The following is a 22,500-nucleotide window of genomic DNA, read 5'->3' on the forward strand; positions in this document are numbered from 1 at the left end:
AACACACCCCCGACCTCAAATCCTTCTCCAGCTTCTGCTATGTTTGTTCTGCTTCTCCCTGCAGCCCTCACTATTCTAAACCTATTGTCAGGTTGCTTGTATACATCCCTAGCCTGAGTTGTGCCAGTTGTTCTTTCTCCAATACCCTGTCCTGTCTACCTGTCCTGTCTACCTGTCCTGTCAACCTGTCATTGTCTAACCCTGTCTTCCTCTCGCGCCTGTCCCTTGACTTGCACCCACCTGGTCTTGTTCAGCCTGTCCCTTGACTTGCACCCACCTGGTCTTGTTCAGCCTGTCCCTTGACTTGCACACACCTGGTCTTGTTCAGCCTGTCCCTTGACTTGCACCCACCTGGTCTTGTTCAGCCTGTCCCTTGACTTGCACCCACCTGGTCTTGTTCAGCCTGTCCCTTGACTTGCACCCACCTGGTCTTGTTCAGCCTGTCCCTTGACTTGCACCCACCTGGTCTTGTTCAGCCTGTCCCTTGACTTGCACCCACCTGGTCTTGTTCAGCCTGTCCCTTGACTTGCACCCACCTGGTCTTGTTCAGCCTGTCCCTTGACTTGCACACACCTGGTCTTGTTCAGCCTGTGTAATTCATTGCTACTGTTCAGTATGTAGCACATGGTTTACTGTGTGTGCTTTACCACAAATCCTCCCATTGCGCTCTCTCTCTCTCTCTCTCTCTCTTCACACCCATTCAATGTCATATTCACTACTAGATAGCTGCTACAGGTATTCATTTACTACCTTTAACCTCCCCTCTCTATCTCCCCTCTCTGTCCTCCCCTCTCTATCCTCCCCTCTCTATCCTCCCCTCCTCCCCTCTCTATCTTCCCCTCTCTATCCTCCCCTCTCTATTCTCCCCTCTCTATCCTCCCCTCTCTATCCTCCCCTCTCGATCCTCCCCGCCTCCCCTCTCTATCCTCCCCTCTCTATCCTCCCCTCTCTATCCTCCCCGCCTCCCCTCTCTATCCTCCCCTCTCTATCCTCCCCTCTCTATCCTCCCCTCTCTATCCTCCCCTATCTATCATCCCCTCTTTATCCTCCCTGCCTCCCCTCTCTATCCTCCCCTCTCTATCCTCCCCTCTCTATCCTCCCCTCCTCCCCTCTCTATCTTCCCCTCTCTATCCTCCCCTCTCTATCCTCCCCTCCTCCCCTCTCTATCCCCCATCTCTATCCTCCCCTCTCTATCCTCCCTCTCTATCCTCCCCTCTCTATCCTCCACTCTCTATCTGCCCCTATCTATCCTCCCCTCTCTATCCTCCCCTCTCTATCCTCCCCTCTCTACCCTCCCCTCCTCCCCTCTCTATCCTCCCCTCCTCCCCTCTCTATCCTCCCCTCTCTATCCTCCCCTCCTCCCCTCTCTATCCTCCCCTCTCTATCCTCCCCTCTCTATCCTCCCTCCTCCCCTCTCTATCCCCCCTCTCTATCCTCCCCTCTCTATCCTCCCCTCCTCCCCTCTCTATCCTCCCCTCTCTATTCTCCCCTCCTCCCCTCTCTATTCTCCCCTCCTCCCCTCTCTATCCTCCCCTCTCTATCCTCCCCTCCTCCCCTCTCTATCCTCCCCTCTCTATCCTCCCCTCCTCCCCTCTCTATCCTCCCCTCTCTATCCTCCCCTCCTCCCCTCTCTATCCTCCCCTCTCTATCCTCCCCTCCTCCCCTCTCTATTCTCCCCTCTCTATCTTCCCCTCTCTATCCTCCCCTCTCTATCCTCCCCTCCTCCCCTCTCTATCTTCCCCTCTCTATCCTCCCCCCTCTATCCTCCCATCTCTACCCTCCCCTCTCTATCTTCCCCTCTCTATCTTCCCCTCTCTATCCTCCCCTCTCTATCCTCCCCTCCTCCCCTCTCTATCCCCCCTCTCTATCCTCCCCTCTCTATCCTCCCCTCTCTATCCTCCCCTCCTCCCCTCTCTATCTTCCCCTCTCTATCCTCCCCTCTCTATCCTCCCCTCTCTACCCTCCCCTCCTCCCCTCTCTATCCTCCCCTCTCTATCCTCCCCTCCTCCCCTCTCTATCCTCCCCTCTCTATCCTCCCCTCCTCCCCTCTCTATCTTCCCCTCTCTATCCTCCCCTCTCTACCCTCCCCTCCTCCCCTCTCTATTCTCCCCTCTCTATCTTCCCCTCTCTATCCTCCCCTCTCTATCCTCCCCTCCTCCCCTCTCTATCTTCCCCCCTCTATCCTCCCATCTCTACCCTCCCCTCTCTATCTTCCCCTCTCTATCTTCCCCTCTCTATCCTCCCCTCTCTATCCTCCCCTCCTCCCCTCTCTATCCCCCCTCTCTATCCTCCCCTCTCTATCCTCCCCTCTCTATCCTCCCCTCCTCCCCTCTCTATCTTCCCCTCTCTATCCTCCCCTCTCTATCCTCCCCTCTCTACCCTCCCCTCCTCCCCTCTCTATCCTCCCCTCTCTATCCTCCCCTCCTCCCCTCTCTATCCTCCCCTCTCTATCCTCCCCTCTCTATCCTCCCCTCTCTATCCACCCCTCCTCCCCTCTCTATCTTCCCCTCTCTATCTTCCCCTCTCTATCCTCCCCTCCTCCCCTCTCTATCCTCCCCTCCTCCCCTCTCTATCCTCCCCTCTCTATCTTCCCCTCTCTATCCCCCCTCTCTCCTCCCCTCTCTATCCTCCCCTCTCTATCCTCCCCTCCTCCCCTCTCTATCTTCCCCTCTCTATCCTCCCCTCTCTAAACTCCCCTCTCTATCCTCCCCTCCTCCCCTCTCTATCCTCCCCTCTTCCCCTCTCTAACCTCCTGAGTCAGTTTGGGTATTCAGGTGGTGTTAGGCACCATAGGTTCTGTCTGGTATTGAGACATTCAGCCGGAAACACGGTTACCTGCCGCTGAGGTACATGGGTATCAGGCAGGACAAAGCGGATCACAAGGGATCATGTGTGTTTCAGACACACTGTACTACGGGGCCCAGCCAGACATCACTGCCCCCCCCGTTCTATCCATCCTTCCTTCTCCTCTCTCCATCGCTCTCTCTCTCATTCTCATCCTGTCTTTATAGGACCTGATAGAGATGAGAATAGATGGGATGTGTCTCAAATGGTACCTCATAGGGCTCTGGTCAAAAGTAGTGCACTATGTAGGGAATAGGGTGCCATTTGAGACCCTATATCTACAGTCTGTCAGCCCTAGAGGACAAACAAGACCCTATATCTACAGTCTCAGTCACCCCTAGAGGACAAACAAGACCCTATATCTACAGTCTCAATCAGCCCTAGATGACAAACAAGACCCTATATCTACAGTCTCAGTTAGCCCTAGAGGACAAACAAGACCCTATATCTACAGTCTCAATCAGCCCTAGAGCACAAACAAGACCCTATATCTACAGTCTCAGTCACCCCTAGAGGACAAACAAGACCCTATATCTACAGTCTCAATCAGCCCTAGAGGACAAACAAGACCCTATATCTACAGTCTGTCAGCCCTAGAGCACAAACAAGACCCTATATCTACAGTCTCAGTCACCCCTAGAGGACAAACAAGACCCTATATCTACAGTCTCAATCAGCACTAGAGGACAGCCATTCAGTTTTATGTGTTAACCAGGGGAGAACGACTGCCCCCGTCTCATTGAAGCTCTGAAGTTCAAGGCCGACCGGGGTACTGCAGGCTGTTTTATTCAGAACGCAGGCTCACGATTATAGTCAATGGGAAAATGGCAATCCTCATGGTCAATTTTCGTGTAAATAAAAAAAATAAAAAAGTTTTCGAAGACAATCATGGAACCATGGAACCAATCATTGCTTCTATTATACCAGATGTAAGTGCTGATTATTTTAAAATCGAACACAGAAGAAGGAATATAATTGAGTTGCTAATGGCGGCCCACAGTGCCTCAGTCGGCCTTCATCTTGAGTTACTTAAAGAGATGGGGGGGCAGTTGTATTACCCTGGTTGTATTACCCTGGTCGTATTACCCTGGTTGTATTACCCTGGTTGTATTACCCTGGTTGTATTACCCTGGTCGTATTACCCTGGTTGTATTACCCTGGTTGTATCACCCTGGTTGTATTCCCCTGGTTGTATTACCCTGGTCGTATTACCCTGGTTGTATTACCCTGGTCGTATTACCCTGGTTGTATTCCCCTGGTTGTATTACCCTGGTCGTATTACCCTGGTCGTATTACCCTGGTTGTATTACCCTGGTTGTATTACCCTGGTTGTATTACCCTGGTCGTATTACCCTGGTCGTATTACCCTGGTCGTATTACCCTGGTTGTATTACCCTGGTCGCAGCCTTCACGTCCACAAATGCACCATTGAGACTTTACATAAGAATGAATAAAGTGACGTCATCGACAGATTTGTCCATTTCTATATACAGTTTCTGGTTCTTAAAAGGGTCCTGCTATAGAGGAAACACACGACCCTGTCTACCACTTAGACATCACATGGACCTCATGTTAAACACACGGCCCTGTCTACCACTTAGACATCACATGGACCTCATGTTAAACACACGACCCTGTCTACCACTTAGACATCACATGGACCTCATGTTAAACACACGACCCTGTCTACCACTTAGACATCACATGGACCTCATGTTAAACACACGACCCTGTCTAACACTTAGACATCACATGGACCTCATGTTAAACACACGGCCCTGTCTACCACTTAGACATCACATGGACCTCATGTTAAACACACGGCCCTGTCTACCACTTAGACATCACATGGACCTCATGTTAAACACACGGCCCTGTCTACCACTTAGACATCACATGGACCTCATGTTAAACACACGGCCCTGTCTACCACTTAGACATCACATGGACCTCATGTTAAACACACGGCCCTGTCTACCACTTAGACATCACATGGACCTCATGTTAAACACAGGGCCCTGTCTACCACTTAGACATCACATGGACCTCATGTTAAACACACGGCCCTGTCTACCACTTAGACATCACATGGACCTCATGTTAAACACACGACCCTGTCTACCACTTAGACATCACATGGACCTCATGTTAAACACACGGCCCTGTCTACCACATCACATGGACCCAATGTTCAACAGAGACTGGGGTACAAGGCCCTATATAGGGCTGGGCAATATATCAAATTCATTTGATTAATTTGAATGTATGTTTTTGCACGATATTCCAAATGCCTGTATCGCAGAATTAAGTAAATTTTTGTTGTTGTTTACGTCCGTTTATTCTCATGTTGTCTTCTTAGTCTCGTTTCCTTCTCTCCTTGTGCAAAGCTGTCATCAACGCAAAGGGTGGCTACTTCGAAGAATATAAAATATATTTTGATTTGTTTAACACTTTTTTTTGGTTACTACATGATTCCATATGTGTTAATACACAGTTTTGATGTCTTCACTATTATTCTACAATGTAGAAAATAGTAAAAAGTTTGGACACACCTACTCATTCAAGTTTTTTTTTTTTTGAGTAAAATATGGATTAAATACTATGTATTTAAAAAATTTTTTTTTACTGGTAACTGTATTATCGTGAATCGCCCATAGATTTAAAAAAAAAATGGAGATATGAGTTTTAGGCCGTATCGCCCAGCCTTAGCCCTTTAGCTGTAGTTTCATTCAGTTCTTTGTCAGACATTCAGTGATTCTGGTTTATATAGGCATCTCAAAAGGGACTAAAAATAGACCTGCTCAATCAGCTCCTTGTCAGACATTGACAATACATATCCAAGGCCTTGGTTTTTACTTGTATCTCAGCCGTGACTCACTCAAATGATAAGAAACAGGAATATATTGGTCTTTGAATTGAATAGGAATTTAACAGATACCATTTATCAGCTCATAAGAATATTTTAAGTTTTTGTTTAGTTTTCAGGGGCGTTGCTATTTTAACAGTTCGCATTGCCTCAACAGATTTAGGCTTGCCTCTCAAATGGCTCTACATAGTGCACTACTTCTGACTAGAGCCCTGATCAGAGCCCTGACTAGAGCCCTGACCAGAGCCCTGACCAGAGCCCTGACTAGAGCCCTGAGTAGAGCCCTGACCAGATCCCTGACCAGAGCCCTGACCAGAGCCCTGACCAGAGCCCTGACCAGAGCCCTGACCAGAGCCCTGACCAGAGCCCTGACCAGAGCCCTGACCAGAGCCCTGACTAGAGCCCTGACTAGAGCACTCACTAGATCCCTGACTAGAGCCCTGACCAGAGCCCTGACCAGAGCCCTGACTAGAGCCCTGACTAGAGCCCTGACCAGAGCCCTGACTAGAGCCCTGACTAGAGCCCTGACCAGAGCCCTGACTAGAGCCCTGACCAGAGCACTCACTAGAGCCCTGACTAGAGCCCTGACTAGAGCCCTGACCAGAGCCCTGACCAGAGCCCTGACTAGAGCCCTGACTAGAGCCCTGACCAGAGCCCTGACCTGAGCCCTGACCAGAGCCCTGACCTGAGCCCTGACCAGAGCCCTGACCAGAGCCCTGACCAGAGCCCTGACTAGAGCCCTGACTAGAGCCCTGACCAGAGCCCTGACCAGAGCCCTGACTAGAGCCCTGACCAGAGCCCTGACCAGAGCCCTAACCAGAGCCCTAACCAGAGCCCTGACTAGAGCCCTGACCAGAACCCTGACCAGAGCCCTGATCATAACATTGGTTGAAGTAGTGCACTATACAGGGCATTCAGAAAGTATTCAGATCCCTTGACTTTTTCCACATGTTGTTACGTTACAGCCTTATTCTAAAATGTGTTAAATTGTAATAATGACATAATGACAAAGCAAAAACAGGTTTTTAGACATTTTTGCAAATGTATAAAAATAAAAAACTGCAATATTACATTTACATAAATATTCAGACCCTTTACTCAGTACTTTGTTGTAGCACCCTTGGCAGCGATTACAGCCTCGATTCTTCTTGGGTATGACGCTACATGCTTGGAACACCTGTATTGGGGAGTTAATCCCATTCTTCTCTGCAGATCCTCTCAAGCTCTGTCAGGTTGGATGGGCAGCATCGCTCAAGGACATTCAAACACTTGTCCCGAAGTCACTCCTGCGTTGTCTTGGCTGTGTGCTTAGAGTCGTTGTCCTGTTGGAAGGTGAACCTTCACCCCAGTCTGAGGTCCTGAGCACTCTGGAGCAGGTTTTCATCAAGGATATCTCTGTACTTTGCTCTGTTCAGCTTTATCTCGATCCTGACTAGTCTCCCAGTCCCTGCCGCTGAAAAACATCCCCACAGCATGATGCTGCCACCAACATGCTTCACCGTAGGGATGGTATTGGCCAGGTGATGAGCTGTGCCAAGACGTGACACCTGGCTTTCAAGCCAAAGAGTTCAATCTTGGTTTCATCAGACCAGAGAATCTTGTTTCTCATGATCTGAGAGTTCTTTAGGTGCCTTTTGACAAACTCCAAGTGGGTTGTCATGTGCCTTTTACTGAGGAGTGGCTTCCGTCTGGCCACTCTACCATAAAAGCCTGATTGGTGGAGTGCTGCAGAGATGGTTGTCGTTCTGGAAGGTTCTCCCATCTCAACAGAGGAACTCTGGAGCTCTCTGAGTGACCATCGGGTTCTTGGTCACCTCCCTGACCAAGGCCTTTCTCTCCCGATTGCTCAGTTTGGCCGGGCGGCCAGCTCTAGGAAGAGTCTTGGTGGTTCCAAGCTTCTTCCATTTAAGAATGATGGAGGCCACTGTGTTCTTGGGGACCTTCAATGCTGCAGACATTTTTTGGTATCCTTCCCCAGATCTGTGCCTCGACACAATCCTGTCTCGGAGCTCTACGGACAATTCATTCGACCTCATGGCTTGGTTTTTGCTCTGACATGCACTGTCAGCTGTGGGACCTTACATAGACAGGTGTGTGCCTTTCCAAATTATGTCCAATCAATTGAATTTACCACAGGTGGACACCAATCAAGTTGTAGAAACATCTCAAGGAGGATCAATGAAAACAGGATGCACCTGAGCTCAATTTCGAGTCTCATTGTAAAGGGTCTGAATACTTATGTAAATAAGGTATTTAAGTTATTATTTTTAATACATTTGCAAAAATGTGTAAAAACCTGTTTTTGCTTTGTCATTATGGGATATTGTGTGTGGATTGATGTGGACAAAAGTTAATTTAATCCATTTTAGAATAAGGCTGTAACCTAACAAAAATGTGGAAAAAATGAAGGGGTCTGACTACTTTCCGAATGCACTGTATAGGGAACAGGGTGCCATTTGGGAGGTATCTATGATCAGCCCTCAGCATGGTACACTAGCCCACAGTTATTGTCTGTCTGACAGAATCCCCATGTTACCCTGCAGACAGACTTTACAGCTGTCAGCCAGCTTGTTCTGATATTGATTGAAGAAGCCGGTTTCCTCACACACATTGTCAGGACTGGTGAGTTTATAGCTCTCTTACAGCTCGCTAGTAGGCAGGGACACGGGGATGGAGGAAGATGAGGAGACATGGCAGTGGTCCAGACTTACATACAGACCACTTAGTATTAATATACAGACCAGTTAATATTAATATACAGACCAGTTAGTATTAATATACAGACCAGTTAGTATTAATATGCAGACCAGTTAGTATTAATATACAGACCAGTTAGTATTAATATACAGACCAGTTAGTATTAATATGCAGACCAGTTAGTATTAATATGCAGACCAGTTAGTATTAATATGCAGACCAGTTAGTATTAATGTACAGACCAGTTAGTATTAATATACAGACCAGTTAGTATTAATATACAGACCAGTTAGTATTAACATACAGACCAGTTAGTATTAATATACAGACCAGTTAGTATTAATATGCAGACCAGTTAGTATTAATATGCAGACCAGTTAGTATTAATATACAGACCAGTTAGTATTAATATACAGACCAGTTAGTATTAACATACAGACCAGTTAGTATTAATATACAGACCAGTTAGTATTAATATGCAGACCAGTTAGTATTAATATACAGACCAGTTAGTATTAATATACAGACCAGTTAGTATTAACATACAGACCAGTTAGTATTAATATACAGACCAGTTAGTATTAATATACAGACCAGTTAGTATTAATATGCAGACCAGTTAGTATTAACATACAGACCAGTTAGTATTAAAATGCAGACCAGTTAGTATTAACATACAGACCAGTTAGTATTAATATACAGACCAGTTAGTATTAACATAAAGACCAGTTAGTATTAATATGCAGACCAGTTAGTATTAATATGCAGACCAGTTAGTATTAATATGCAGACCAGTTAGTATTAATATGCAGACCAGTTAGTATTAATATACAGACCAGTTAGTATTAATATGCAGACCAGTTAGTATTAATATGCAGACCAGTTAGTATTAATATGCAGACCAGTTAGTATTAATATGCAGACCAGTTAGTATTAATATGCAGACCAGTTAGTATTAATATGCAGACCAGTTAGTATTAACGTACAGACCAGTTAGTATTAACGTACAGACCAGTTAGTATTAACGTACAGACCAGTTAGTATTAATATGCAGACCAGTTAGTATTAATATGCAGACCAGTTAGTATTAATATACAGACCAGTTAGTATTAACATGCAGACCAGTTAGTATTAATATGCAGACCAGTTAGTATTAATATGCAGACCAGTTAGTATTAATATACAGACCAGTTAGTATTAATATGCAGACCAGTTAGTATTAATATGCAGACCAGTAGTATTAATATACAGACCAGTTAGTATTAATATACAGACCAGTTAGTATTAATATACAGACCAGTTAGTATTAATATGCAGACCAGTTAGTATTAATATGCAGACCAGTTAGTATTAATATGCAGACCAGTTAGTATTAATATGCAGACCAGTTAGTATTAATATGCAGACCAGTTAGTATTAATATGCAGACCAGTTAGTATTAATATGCAGACCAGTTAGTATTAACATACAGACCAGTTAGTATTAAAATGCAGACCAGTTAGTATTAACATACAGACCAGTTAGTATTAATATACAGACCAGTTAGTATTAACATAAAGACCAGTTAGTATTAATATGCAGACCAGTTAGTATTAATATGCAGACCAGTTAGTATTAATATGCAGACCAGTTAGTATTAATATACAGACCAGTTAGTATTAATATGCAGACCAGTTAGTATTAATATGCAGACCAGTTAGTATTAATATGCAGACCAGTTAGTATTAATATGCAGACCAGTTAGTATTAATATGCAGACCAGTTAGTATTAATATGCAGACCAGTTAGTATTAACGTACAGACCAGTTAGTATTAACGTACAGACCAGTTAGTATTAACGTACAGACCAGTTAGTATTAATATGCAGACCAGTTAGTATTAATATGCAGACCAGTTAGTATTAATATACAGACCAGTTAGTATTAACATGCAGACCAGTTAGTATTAATATGCAGACCAGTTAGTATTAATATGCAGACCAGTTAGTATTAATATACAGACCAGTTAGTATTAATATGCAGACCAGTTAGTATTAATATGCAGACCAGTTAGTATTAATATACAGACCAGTTAGTATTAATATACAGACCAGTTAGTATTAATATACAGACCAGTTAGTATTAATATGCAGACCAGTTAGTATTAATATGCAGACCAGTTAGTATTAATATGCAGACCAGTTAGTATTAATATGCAGACCAGTTAGTATTAATATGCAGACCAGTTAGTATTAATATGCAGACCAGTTAGTATTAATATGCAGACCAGTTAGTATTAACGTGCAGACCAGTTAGTATTAACGTGCAGACCAGTTAGTATTAATGTGCAGACCAGTTAGTATTAATGTGCAGACCAGTTAGTATTAATATGCAGACCAGTTAGTATTAATATGCAGACCAGTTAGTATTAATATGCAGACCAGTTAGTATTAACATGCAGACCAGTTAGTATTAATATGCAGACCAGTTATTATTAATATGCAGACCAGTTAGTATTAATATACAGACCAGTTAGTATTAATATGCAGACCAGTTAGTATTAATATACAGACCAGTTAGTATTAATATGCAGACCAGTTAGTATTAATATGCAGACCAGTTAGTATTAATATGCAGACCAGTTAGTATTAATATGCAGACCAGTTAGATAATCCTGCAGACCAGTTAGTATTAATATGCAGACCAGTTAGTATTAATATGCAGACCAGTTAGTATTAATATGCAGACCAGTTAGTATTAATATACAGACCAGTTAGTATTAATATGTAGACCAGTTAGTATTAATATGCAGACCAGTTAGTATTAACATACAGACCAGTTAGTATTAATATGCAGACCAGTTAGTATTAATATGCAGACCAGTTAGTATTAATATGCAGACCAGTTAGTATTAATATACAGACCAGTTAGTATTAATATGCAGACCAGTTAGTATTAATATGCAGACCAGTTAGTATTAATATGCAGACCAGTTAGTATTAATATGCAGACCAGTTAGTATTAATATACAGACCAGTTAGTATTAATATACAGACCAGTTAGTATTAATATACAGACCAGTTAGTATTAATATGCAGACCAGTTAGTATTAATATGCAGACCAGTTAGTATTAATATGCAGACCAGTTAGTATTAACATGCAGACCAGTTAGTATTAATATACAGACCAGTTAGTATTAATATGCAGACCAGTTAGTATTAATATGCAGACCAGTTAGTATTAATATGCAGACCAGTTAGTATTAATATGCAGACCAGTTAGTATTAATATACAGACCAGTTAGTATTAATATGCAGACCAGTTAGTATTAATATGCAGACCAGTTAGTATTAATATGCAGACCAGTTAGTATTAATATACAGACCAGTTAGTATTAATATGCAGACCAGTTAGTATTAATATACAGACCAGTTAGTATTAATATACAGACCAGTTAGTATTAATATACAGACCAGTTAGTATTAATATGCAGACCAGTTAGTATTAATATGCAGACCAGTTAGTATTAATATGCAGACCAGTTAGTATTAATATGCAGACCAGTTAGTATTAATATACAGACCAGTTAGTATTAATATGCAGACCAGTTAGTATTAATATACAGACCAGTTAGTATTAATATACAGACCAGTTAGTATTAATATACAGACCAGTTAGTATTAATATGCAGACCAGTTAGTATTAATATACAGACCAGTTAGTATTAATATACAGACCAGTTAGTATTAATATACAGACCAGTTAGTATTAACATACAGACCAGTTAGTATTAATATACAGACCAGTTAGTATTAACATACAGACCAGTTAGTATTAATATGCAGACCAGTTAGTATTAATATGCAGACCAGTTAGTATTAACATGCAGACCAGTTAGTATTAACATGCAGACCAGTTAGTATTAATATACAGACCAGTTAGTATTAATATACAGACCAGTTAGTATTAACATACAGACCAGTTAGTATTAATATACAGACCAGTTAGTATTAATATACAGACCAGTTAGTATTAATATGCAGACCAGTTAGTATTAATATACAGACCAGTTAGTATTAATATGCAGACCAGTTAGTATTAATATACAGACCAGTTAGTATTAATATACAGACCAGTTAGTATTAATATGCAGACCAGTTAGTATTAATATGCAGACCAGTTAGTATTAATAGGCAGACCAGTTAGTATTAATATGCAAACCAGTTAGTAGCCAATTTAGAAAAGAAGAGAAAAAAAGAAATGTCACATTTGAAAATCCATTTTGGTGGAAAAAGAAAAGCAATTACCGAGCAGGGTAGTATTCTCCTGGGGAGACACGGAGACGCACGGGGTGTGTGTGTGTGTGTGTGTGTGTTTATATATAGACAGTAAAGCACATTAGGGGAAACAAGCAGTTTAAATTCAGCCGTAACTGGTATAGTCTAGTAGTCATTAGTTATACATTATAACTACTGGTATAGTCTAGTAGTCAGGGTAGTTATACATTATAACTACTGGTATAGTCTAGTAGTCAGGGTAGTTATACATTATAACTACTGGTATAGTCTAGTAGTCATTAGTTATACATTATAACTACTGGTATAGTCTAGTAGTCATTAGTTATACATTATAACTACTGGTATAGTCTAGTAGTCAGGGTAGTTATACATTATAACTACTGGTATAGTCTAGTAGTCATTAGCTATACATTATAACTACTGGTATAGTCTAGTAGTCATTAGTTATACATTATAACTACTGGTATAGTCTAGTAGTCAGGGTAGTTATACATTATAACTACTGGTATTGTCTAGTAGTCAGGGTAGTTATACATTATAACTACTGGTATAGTCTAGTAGTCATTAGTTATACATTATAACTACTGGTATAGTCTAGTAGTCATTAGTTATACATTATAACTACTGGTATAGTCTAGTAGTTATTAGTTATACATTATAACTACTGGTATAGTCTAGTAGTCATTAGTTATACATTATAACTACTGGTATAGTCTAGTAGTCATTAGTTATACATTATAACTACTGGTATAGTCTAGTAGTCAGGGTAGTTATACATTATAACTACTGGTATAGTCTAGTAGTTATTAGTTATACATTATAACTACTGGTATAGTCTAGTAGTTATTAGTTATACATTATAACTACTGGTATAGTCTAGTAGTCATTAGTTATACATTATAACTACTGGTATAGTCTAGTAGTCAGGGTAGTTATACATTATAACTACTGGTATAGTCTAGTAGTCATTAGTTATACATTATAACTACTGGTATAGTCTAGTAGTCATTAGTTATACATTATAACTACTGGTATAGTCTAGTAGTCAGGGTAGTTATACATTATAACTACTGGTATAGTCTAGTAGTCAGGGTAGTTATACATTATAACTACTGGTATAGTCTAGTAGTCATTAGTTATACATTATAACTACTGGTATAGTCTAGTAGTTATTAGTTATACATTATAACTACTGGTATAGTCTAGTAGTCATTAGTTATACATTATAACTACTGGTATAGTCTAGTAGTCATTAGTTATACATTATAACTACTGGTATAGTCTAGTAGTCATTAGTTATACATTATAACTACTGGTATAGTCTAGTAGTCAGGATAGTCATTAGTTATACATTATAAATACTGGTATACATTTAGGATAATCGGATAGTAGAGTATATAATATTGATAGTTTATTGTCCATTAGCGTAGGTTATGCAAGGTGAAAGCTGTTCTAGTTTTGTATTATGTCATCTGTAGTCTGTCAGCCCCTAGCAAGACTGTGCTAATGTCACAATATGTCACATCTGCCTGTCTCGCAAACTCAGGCCTGTCAACATTTAGCTGCCAACTCTCCTCTCCTCCCTACTTTCAGCTCTTTGTCTCGGCTAGAAGTTACACATACACAATACGTGACAGATAATGAATACCGCTCCCTGCTATTTCTCTTATATAGAAATGTTGACTTGGATAAAGCTCTATTTATACATAAAACAACAGTTCATATGTAAATGGCTCTGTTCTGTTTATTCTCTGGCAGTTAGCTTTTCACTACTGCAGCATTCAAGCTCTCTCTCTCTCTCTCTGTGTGTGTGTGTGTGTGTGTGTGTGTGTGTGTGTGGATAGTAGCTTCTATTCCCTAGCGACCACGTCAAAAGGCGCTCTCTGTCTCCATGGGAACATCTTTTTAATGTCAGCTTATCTGCACATCAGAGCCTCACAAAGAGAGAGAGGGAGAGAAAGAGAGAGAGAGGGAGAGAAAGAGAGAGAGAGGGAGAGAAAGAGAGAGAAAGAGAGAGAGCGAGAGAATCAAACAATGCATCTACACAGAGTATCAAATAGTCTCAGAATGATGCAACTCTGTCTCAGCTCTTAGCACCGTCTGACACACTGTCAAAGGGGAACAGATTTAGGTCTAGTCGAGTGTTATTCAAATCAAAGTGGCATATTTAAATACATTCCCCCTTTTTTTATAAGGTTCATAACAAAAGGTTTCTATGGCAAAGTTTTACGAACAAATGTTGTCTGAGTGCTGGGGTATCTGGGAACAGCTCCAAGTCACTCATCAGAAGATGCTGCTGTTTCTTTATTGGTTAAGCTGCTCACCTGTTGGATCGTGATTGGTTAAGCTGCTCACCTGTTGGATCGTGATTGGTTAAGCTGCTCACCTGTTGGATCGTGATTGGTTAAGCTGCTCACCTGTTGGATCGTGATTGGTTAAGCTGCTCACCTGTTGGATTGTGATTGGTTAAGCTGCTCACCTGTTGGATCGTGATTGGTTAAGCTGCTCACCTGTTGGATCGTGATTGAGAAGCGATCAGCCTCACACGTTAGATTCATTACACTGACATTTTACATGTTAGTCATTTAGCAGACGCTCTTATCCAGAGAGACAGTTAGTGCATTCAGGTGAGACAAGCTCATCTCGTAGTAAGTACATTTCTCCTCTTAGTTATAAGGAAAAGGCTGTGCTAGAAAGAAAAGTGCAAGGTTTATTTGAATTGAAATGTTCAATGTTTTATTACTAGGGGAGGGGGGGGGGTAAGACTGAGATGTCTTATTTCAGATTATCTTTATGAAGATACTCTCATCTCTTAACTGCAATTCCTGCTCCTCTTTTCAAGCATGGTGATGTCACGGTTTATTCCACACAGAACTCTCCCTGACACCCACACTCACCCCTTCTCCTCTCCTCTCCTCTCCACTCCTCTCCCCTCCTCTCCTCTCCTCTCCTCTCCTCTCAACACAAAACTCTCCCTGACACCCACACTCACCCCCTCTCCTCTCCTCTCCTCTCCTCTCAACACAGAACTCTCCCTGACACTACACTCCTCTCCACTCCTCTCCTCTCCTCTCAACACAAAACTCTCCCTGACACCCACACTCACCCCCTCTCCTCTCCTCTCCTCTCCTCTCCTCTCCTCTCCTCTCCTCTCCTCTCCTCTCCTCTCCTCTGGACCCTTGTATCACATCCACCTCGTATGAACCCATCTTAACGTTCTCCTCTCTCCTCAGTACGTCGTGTCCCTCCACGGTTCTCCATCCCACCCACCAACCACGAGGTGATGCCTGGGGGCAGTGTGAACCTGACGTGTGTTGCTGTGGGGTCTCCCATGCCCTATGTCAAGTGGATCATGGGAGAAATCGAACTCACCAAGGTATTTACTTTCACTGTTACTGTTTAGCTTTTTATCTGTTTTATTCTGTCTTTATTACTACAGCACCTTGAGTGTCTGTATGAACTTTATTACTACAGCAGCTTGAGTGTCTATATGAACTTTATTACTACAGCACCTTGAGTCTCTGTATGAACTTTATTACTACAGCACCTTGAGTCTCTGTATGAACTTTATTACTACAGCACCTTGAGTGTCTGTATGAACTTTATTACTACAGCACCTTGAGTCTCTGTATGAACTTTATTACTACAGCACCTTGAGTGTCTGTATGAACTTTATTACTACAGCACCTTGAGTCTCTGTATGAACTTTATTACTACAGCACCTTGAGTCTCTGTATGAACTTTATTACTACAGCACCTTGAGTCTCTGTATGAACTTTATTACTACAGCACCTTGAGTGTTTGTATGAACTCTATTACTACAGCAGCTTGAGTGTCTATATGAACTTTATTACTACAGCAGCTTGAGTGTCTGTATGAACTTTATTCTGTCAGTGTCCGTGTATAGGTGATGAGGAAAAGTAGTCAATCGCAGGACACCGAACTGAGTAAAACATAAGTCATTTACTCAAATTAAAATTCAGTATACAAAATCCACGCAGGTAAAACAAGAACTACAAACACAACGAACAATACCAACAGTAAAACAATAGCGCACAAAACATCATGACCAGAGGGTTTAAATAGGGAAGTAATCATAACCACATGGGAACCAGGTGTGAACAATCAAGACATAACCAATCGACAAAGAAACATGGATCGGTGGCAGCTAGAAAGCCGGTGACGATGACCGCCGAACGCCGCCCGAACAAGGAGAGGCACCAACTTCGGCGGAAGTCGTGACATTAAAGGAGAGGAAGCATAGAAATATAGCAGATAGAACGGGATTTACCACTTTTTCAGACTCGCTTTCAATGCTAATGCTAAAGATCTATTACTCGCATTTCTATCTCAAATATGTCAGATCATACACAAAGCTCGATAATGGACCTTTATGATTCTTCTTGTTTAGGAGGATGAGATGCCCATCGGTCGGAATGTTCTGGAGGTGACCAACGTCAAGGAGTCAGCCAACTACAGCTGCGTGGCCATATCATCACTGGGCCAGATCGAGGCTACCGCTCAGGTCTCTGTCAAAGGTGAGGGGTCAAAGGTCACGCTGTTTGTGTGTGTCTGTGTATGTGTGTCTTTCACTCTCTTTTGGCTTAAAGGCCATATTTCAGTTAGTCAGGCCGTATTTCAGTTAGTCGGGCCGTATTTCAGTTAGTCGGGCCGTATTTCTGTTAGTCGGGCCGTATTTCTGTTAGTCGGGCCGTATTTCAATTAGTCGGGCCGTATTTCAGTTAGTCGGGCCGTATTTCTGTTAGTCGGGCCGTATTTCAGTTAGTCGGGCCGTATTTCTGTTAGTCGGGCCGTATTTCTGTTAGTCGGGCCGTATTTCAGTTAGTCGGACCGTATTTCTGTTAGTCGGGCCGTATTTCAGTTAGTCGGGCCGTATTTCAGTTAGTCGGGCCGTATTTCGTTAGTTCGGGCCTTATTTCAGTTAGTCGGGCCGTATTTCTGTTAGTCGGGCCGTATTTCAGTTAGTCGGGCCGTATTTCTGTTAGTCGGGCCGTATTTCAGTTAGTCGGGCCGTATTTCAGTTAGTCGGGCCGTATTTCTGTTAGTCGGGCCGTATTTCAGTTAGTCGGGCCGTATTTCAGTTAGTCGGGCCGTATTTCTGGTTAGTCGGGGGCCCGTATTTACAGTTAGTCGGGCCGTATATTCAGTAGTTTGCCTTATTCAGTTAGTCGGGCCGTATTTCAGTTAGTCGGGCCGTATTTCAGTTAGTCGGGCCGTATTTCTGTAGTCGGGCCGTATTTCAGTTAGTCGGGGGCCGTATTTATTTCAGTTAGTCGGGCCGTATTTCTGTTATTCTGCCTTAGTCGGGTCTGTTAGTCGGGCCGTATTTCCATTAGTCGGGCCGTATTCAGGTAGTCGGGCCGTATTTCTGTTAGTCGGGCCGTATTTCAGTAGTCGGCCGTATTTCTGTTAGTCGGGCCGTATTCAGTTAGTCGGGCCGTATTTCTGTTAGTCGGGCCGTATTTCAGTTAGTCGGACCGTATTTCTGTTAGTCGGGCCGTATTTCAGTTAGTCGGGCCGTATTCAGTTAGTCGGGCCGTATTTCAGTTAGTCGGGCCGTATTTCTGTTAGTCGGGCCGTATTTCAGTTAGTCGGGCCGTATTTCAGTTAGTCGGGCCGTATTTCTGTTAGTCGGGCCGTATTTCAATTAGTCGGGCCGTATTTCTGTTAGTCGGGACGTATTTCAGTTAGTCGGGCCGTATTTCTGTTAGTCGGGCCGTATTTCTGTTAGTCGGGCCGTATTTCAGTTAGTCGGGCCGTATTTCTGTTAGTCAGGCCGTATTTCAGTTAGTCGGGCCGTATTTCTGTTAGTCGGGCCGTATTTCAGTTAGTCGGGCCGTATTTCAGTTAGTCGGGCCGTATTTCTGTTAGTCAGGCCGTATTTCAGTTAGTCGGGCCGTATTTCAGTTAGTCGGGCCGTATTTCAGTTAGTCGGGCCGTATTTCAGTTAGTCGGGCCGTATTTCAGTTAGTCGGGCCGTATTTCAGTTAGTCGGGCCGTATTTCAGTTAGTCGGGCCGTATTTCTGTTAGTCGGGCCGTATTTCAGTTAGTCGGGCCGTATTTCAGTTAGTCGGGCCGTATTTCAGTTAGTCGGGCCGTATTTCAGTTAGTCGGGCCGTATTTCTGTTAGTCGGGCCGTATTTCTGTTAGTCGGGCCGTATTTCAGTTAGTCGGGCCGTATTTCAGTTAGTCGGGCCGTATTTCTGTTAGTCGGGCCGTATTTCTGTTAGTCGGGCCGTATTTCTGTTAGTCGGGCCGTATTTCTGTTAGTCGGGCCGTATTTCAGTTAGTCGGGCCGTATTTCAGTCAGTATTTCAGGCAGTTGATGGCGTGTGTGTGCGTGCGTGTGTGGTTGTGTGTGTATGCGCGCGCGCGTGTGTGTGTGTGTGTTAGAATCAAAACAACATGCTGGCTAGGTCAGTGGAGGACACAGTGTCTGAGTCCCAAATGTAAATCCTTTTCCCTTCGTGCCCTGATAGTAGTGCACTAATATAGAGAATTCTGATGCCATTTTGGTACCCAGGCTGTAAGGATCTCACGATGAGTCATCTGCTCTGGAACGGACTGTGTGTTATCACGCACACGACAAGCTGTGATGACAAAGATTGTATCCCAAATCGCACCATAATCCCAACACAGTGTTCTACTTTTGATCAGAGATGGTATAGGCCCAGGGTAAAAAGTAGGGCACTATATAGGGAATAGTGTCCAATTTGGGACGGAACCACTGCGTTCTCTTACGTATCTACAAGCTGTGATGACTGGGAAGTCTGGTTGATGACAAACCCAAGCAGTGTGACTCATTATGGCAGGTTGTTATGGAGTTTGAGTCGATCAAACAGCTTCCCAGCTGTCTTAAGTTTCCACCACAACGCTAATGTTGCTTCAACATGTTTGATGCACCTGCGATCTGATCAACTGGCTATCAGGGCTATCTGGGTTCACACACACACACACACACACACACACACACCGACGCGCACGCCATCAACTGCCTGCAATACCGCCTCACCAACTAAAAGTCGTTGTAAACATCATTGTAAATGTTTGACTCACTTTTAGATTTGGTAGGGGATAAACTTAGCTTACCGCATGAAGTAATGCACACACACACACACACACACACACACACTCACACACACACACACACACACACAGAGGCGTCATTATAGTCCCTGGTTCGAATCCAGGCTGTATCCCATCCGGCCGTGATTGGGAGTCCCATAGGGCGGCGCACAATTTGGCCCAGCGTCGTCCGGGTTAGGGCCGGTGTAGGCCATCACTGTAAATTAGAATTTATTCTTAACTGACTTGCCTAGTTAAATAAAGGTTCAATTAAAATATAGATTTTTTTTCATAAAAACACAAACACACACTGTTGATTGTGAGGTATTTCATTCAAAGACTCAATCATGGACATTCTTACTGATAGTTGTAGCTGCTTTGTGTGATGTATTGATGTCTCTACCTTCTTGACCTTTGTGATGTTGTCTATGGCCAATAATGTTTGTACCATGTTTTGTGCTGCTGCCATGTTGTGTTGCTACCATGTTGTTGTCATGTTGTGTTGCTATCATGTTGTGTTGCTACCATGTTGTTGTTCTACCATGTTGTGTTGCTACCATGTTGTTGCCATGTTGTGTTGTTACCATGCTGTGTTGCTACCATGTTGTGTTGCTATCATGTTGTGTTGCTACCATGTTGTGTTGCTACCATGTTGTTGTCATGTTGTGTTGCTACCATGTTGTGTTGCTACCATGTTGTTGTCGTGTTGTGTTGTTACCATGCTGTGTTGCTACCATGTTGTTGTCATGTTGTGTTGTTACCATGCTGTGGTGCTACCATGTTGTTGTCATGTTGTGTTGTTACCATGCTGTGGTGCTACCATGTTGTTGTCATGTTGTGATGCTACCATGTTGTTGTCATGTTGTGTTGTTACCATGTTGTGTTGCTACCATGTTGTTATCATGTTGTGTTGTTACCATGTTGTTGTCATGTTGTGTTGTTACCATGCTGTGTTGCTACCATGTTGTTGTCATGTTGTGTTGTTACCATGCTGTGGTGCTACCATGTTGTTGTCATGTTGTGTTGTTACCATGCTGTGTTGCTACCATGTTGTTGTCATGTTGTGTTGCTACCATGTTGTTGTCATGTTGTGTTGTTACCATGTTGTGTTGCTACCATGTTGTTATCATGTTGTGTTGTTACCATGTTGTTGTCATGTTGTGTTGTTACCATGCTGTGTTGCTACCATGTTGTTGTCATGTTGTGTTGTTACCATGCTGTGTTGCTACCATGTTGTTGTCATGTTGTGTTGCTACCATGTTGTTGTCATGTTGTGTTGTTACCATGTTGTGTTGCTACCATGTTGTTATCATGTTGTGTTGTTACCATGCTGTGTTGTCATGTGTAGCTGCCATGCTATGTTGTTATCTTAGGTCTTTCTTTATGTAGTGTTGTGTTGTCTCTCTTGTTGTGATGTGTGTTTTGTCCTATATTTATATTGTATTTATTTATTTAATCCCAGGACCCCGGTCCCCGCAGGAGGCCTTTTGGTACTCCGTCATTGTAAATAAGAATTTGTTCTTAACTGACTTGCCCAGTTTAAATAAAAGTTCATTAAAAAGGGAAGGCCACACACTAGTTGTGTATTGGTGCTGGTGGAAAGTATAAGGCTTTCTGAGTTCTGCAATATTCTGGGAGTGTCTGTGTGTCTGGACTGGACCGTGGGTTTATCAGGGTTTCCGTTAGCCGGTAATAGCCAGCTAAATATATATAGATTTTTTTTATATTTTATTTGTATGTAGCCCAGTTCTACTGGTTGGAGGAATGTGGGATCTATCATCCTAGAGTCTATTTGGGCTAATTCTATCTGGACAAGCTGACCAATAGAATAGGTAATCTTTTCTACTATTGGGGATAGTAAATTGACACAGGCTCATAGGCAGCGACTCCATAAGGCTAGGGGAAGCTAAGCTTTCTCTAAGGAAATGTAATTCAATTGCCCAAATGATATAGCCTAATTAGCCTACTCCTGTTTATACAGAAATAACTAATATCGTTCAACATAGGCTACTGAAGCATCATTTGTGCCACGGGGGATCATTAGCCCCCGCCCTGCCCAAAAGAAAGTTGTGGGTTGTTTTAAATCACGTTGACTACAGTTGGAAGGAAAGGCAGCCCCCCCACCCAGCGTTGACTACAGTTGGAAGGAAAGGCAGCCCCCCCACCCAGCGTTGACTATAGTTGGAAGGAAAGGCAGCCCCCCCACCCAGCGTTGACTACAGTTGGAAGGAAAGGCAGCCCCCCCAGCGTTGACTACAGTTGGAAGGAAAGGCAGCCCCCCCACCCAGCGTTGACTACAGTTGGAAGGAAAGGCAGCCCCCCCAGCGTTGACTACAGTTGGAAGGAAAGGCAGCCCCCCCACCCAGCGTTGACTACAGTTGGAAGGAAAGGCAGCCCCCCCACCCAGCGTTGACTACAGTTGGAAGGAAAGGCAGCCCCCCCAGCGTTGACTACAGTTGGAAGGAAAGGCAGCCCCCCCAGTGTTGACTACAGTTGGAAGGAAAGGCAGTCCCCCAGTGTTGACTACAGTTGGAAGGAAAGGCAGTCCCCCAGTGTTGACTACAGTTGGAAGGAAAGGCAGCCCCCCCAGCGTTGACTACAGTTGGAAGGAAAGGCAGCCCCCCCAGCGTTGACTATAGTTGGAAGGAAAGGCAGCCCCCCCCAGTGTTGACTACAGTTGGAAGGAAAGGCAGTCCCCCAGTGTTGACTACAGTTGGAAGGAAAGGCAG

General features: G+C 43.2%; 1 protein-coding gene across 1 annotated transcript in view; it reads left to right on the forward strand.

Moving 5' to 3' along the window:
- LOC115185025 (receptor-type tyrosine-protein phosphatase F) overlaps window positions 1-22,500 on the forward strand; it is a gene marked incomplete at its 3' end in the record, with an annotated part of 58,847 nt that overhangs the window by 11,062 nt on the left and 25,285 nt on the right. The window contains 2 exon segments of the mRNA XM_029745667.1: window positions 15,918-16,060; window positions 17,096-17,222. Coding sequence (XP_029601527.1) covers window positions 15,918-16,060; window positions 17,096-17,222 — 270 coding nt within the window.

Source organism: Salmo trutta, unplaced genomic scaffold, assembly GCF_901001165.1.
Source record: "Salmo trutta unplaced genomic scaffold, fSalTru1.1, whole genome shotgun sequence".
In the NCBI taxonomy this organism is placed as follows: domain Eukaryota; kingdom Metazoa; phylum Chordata; class Actinopteri; order Salmoniformes; family Salmonidae; genus Salmo; species Salmo trutta.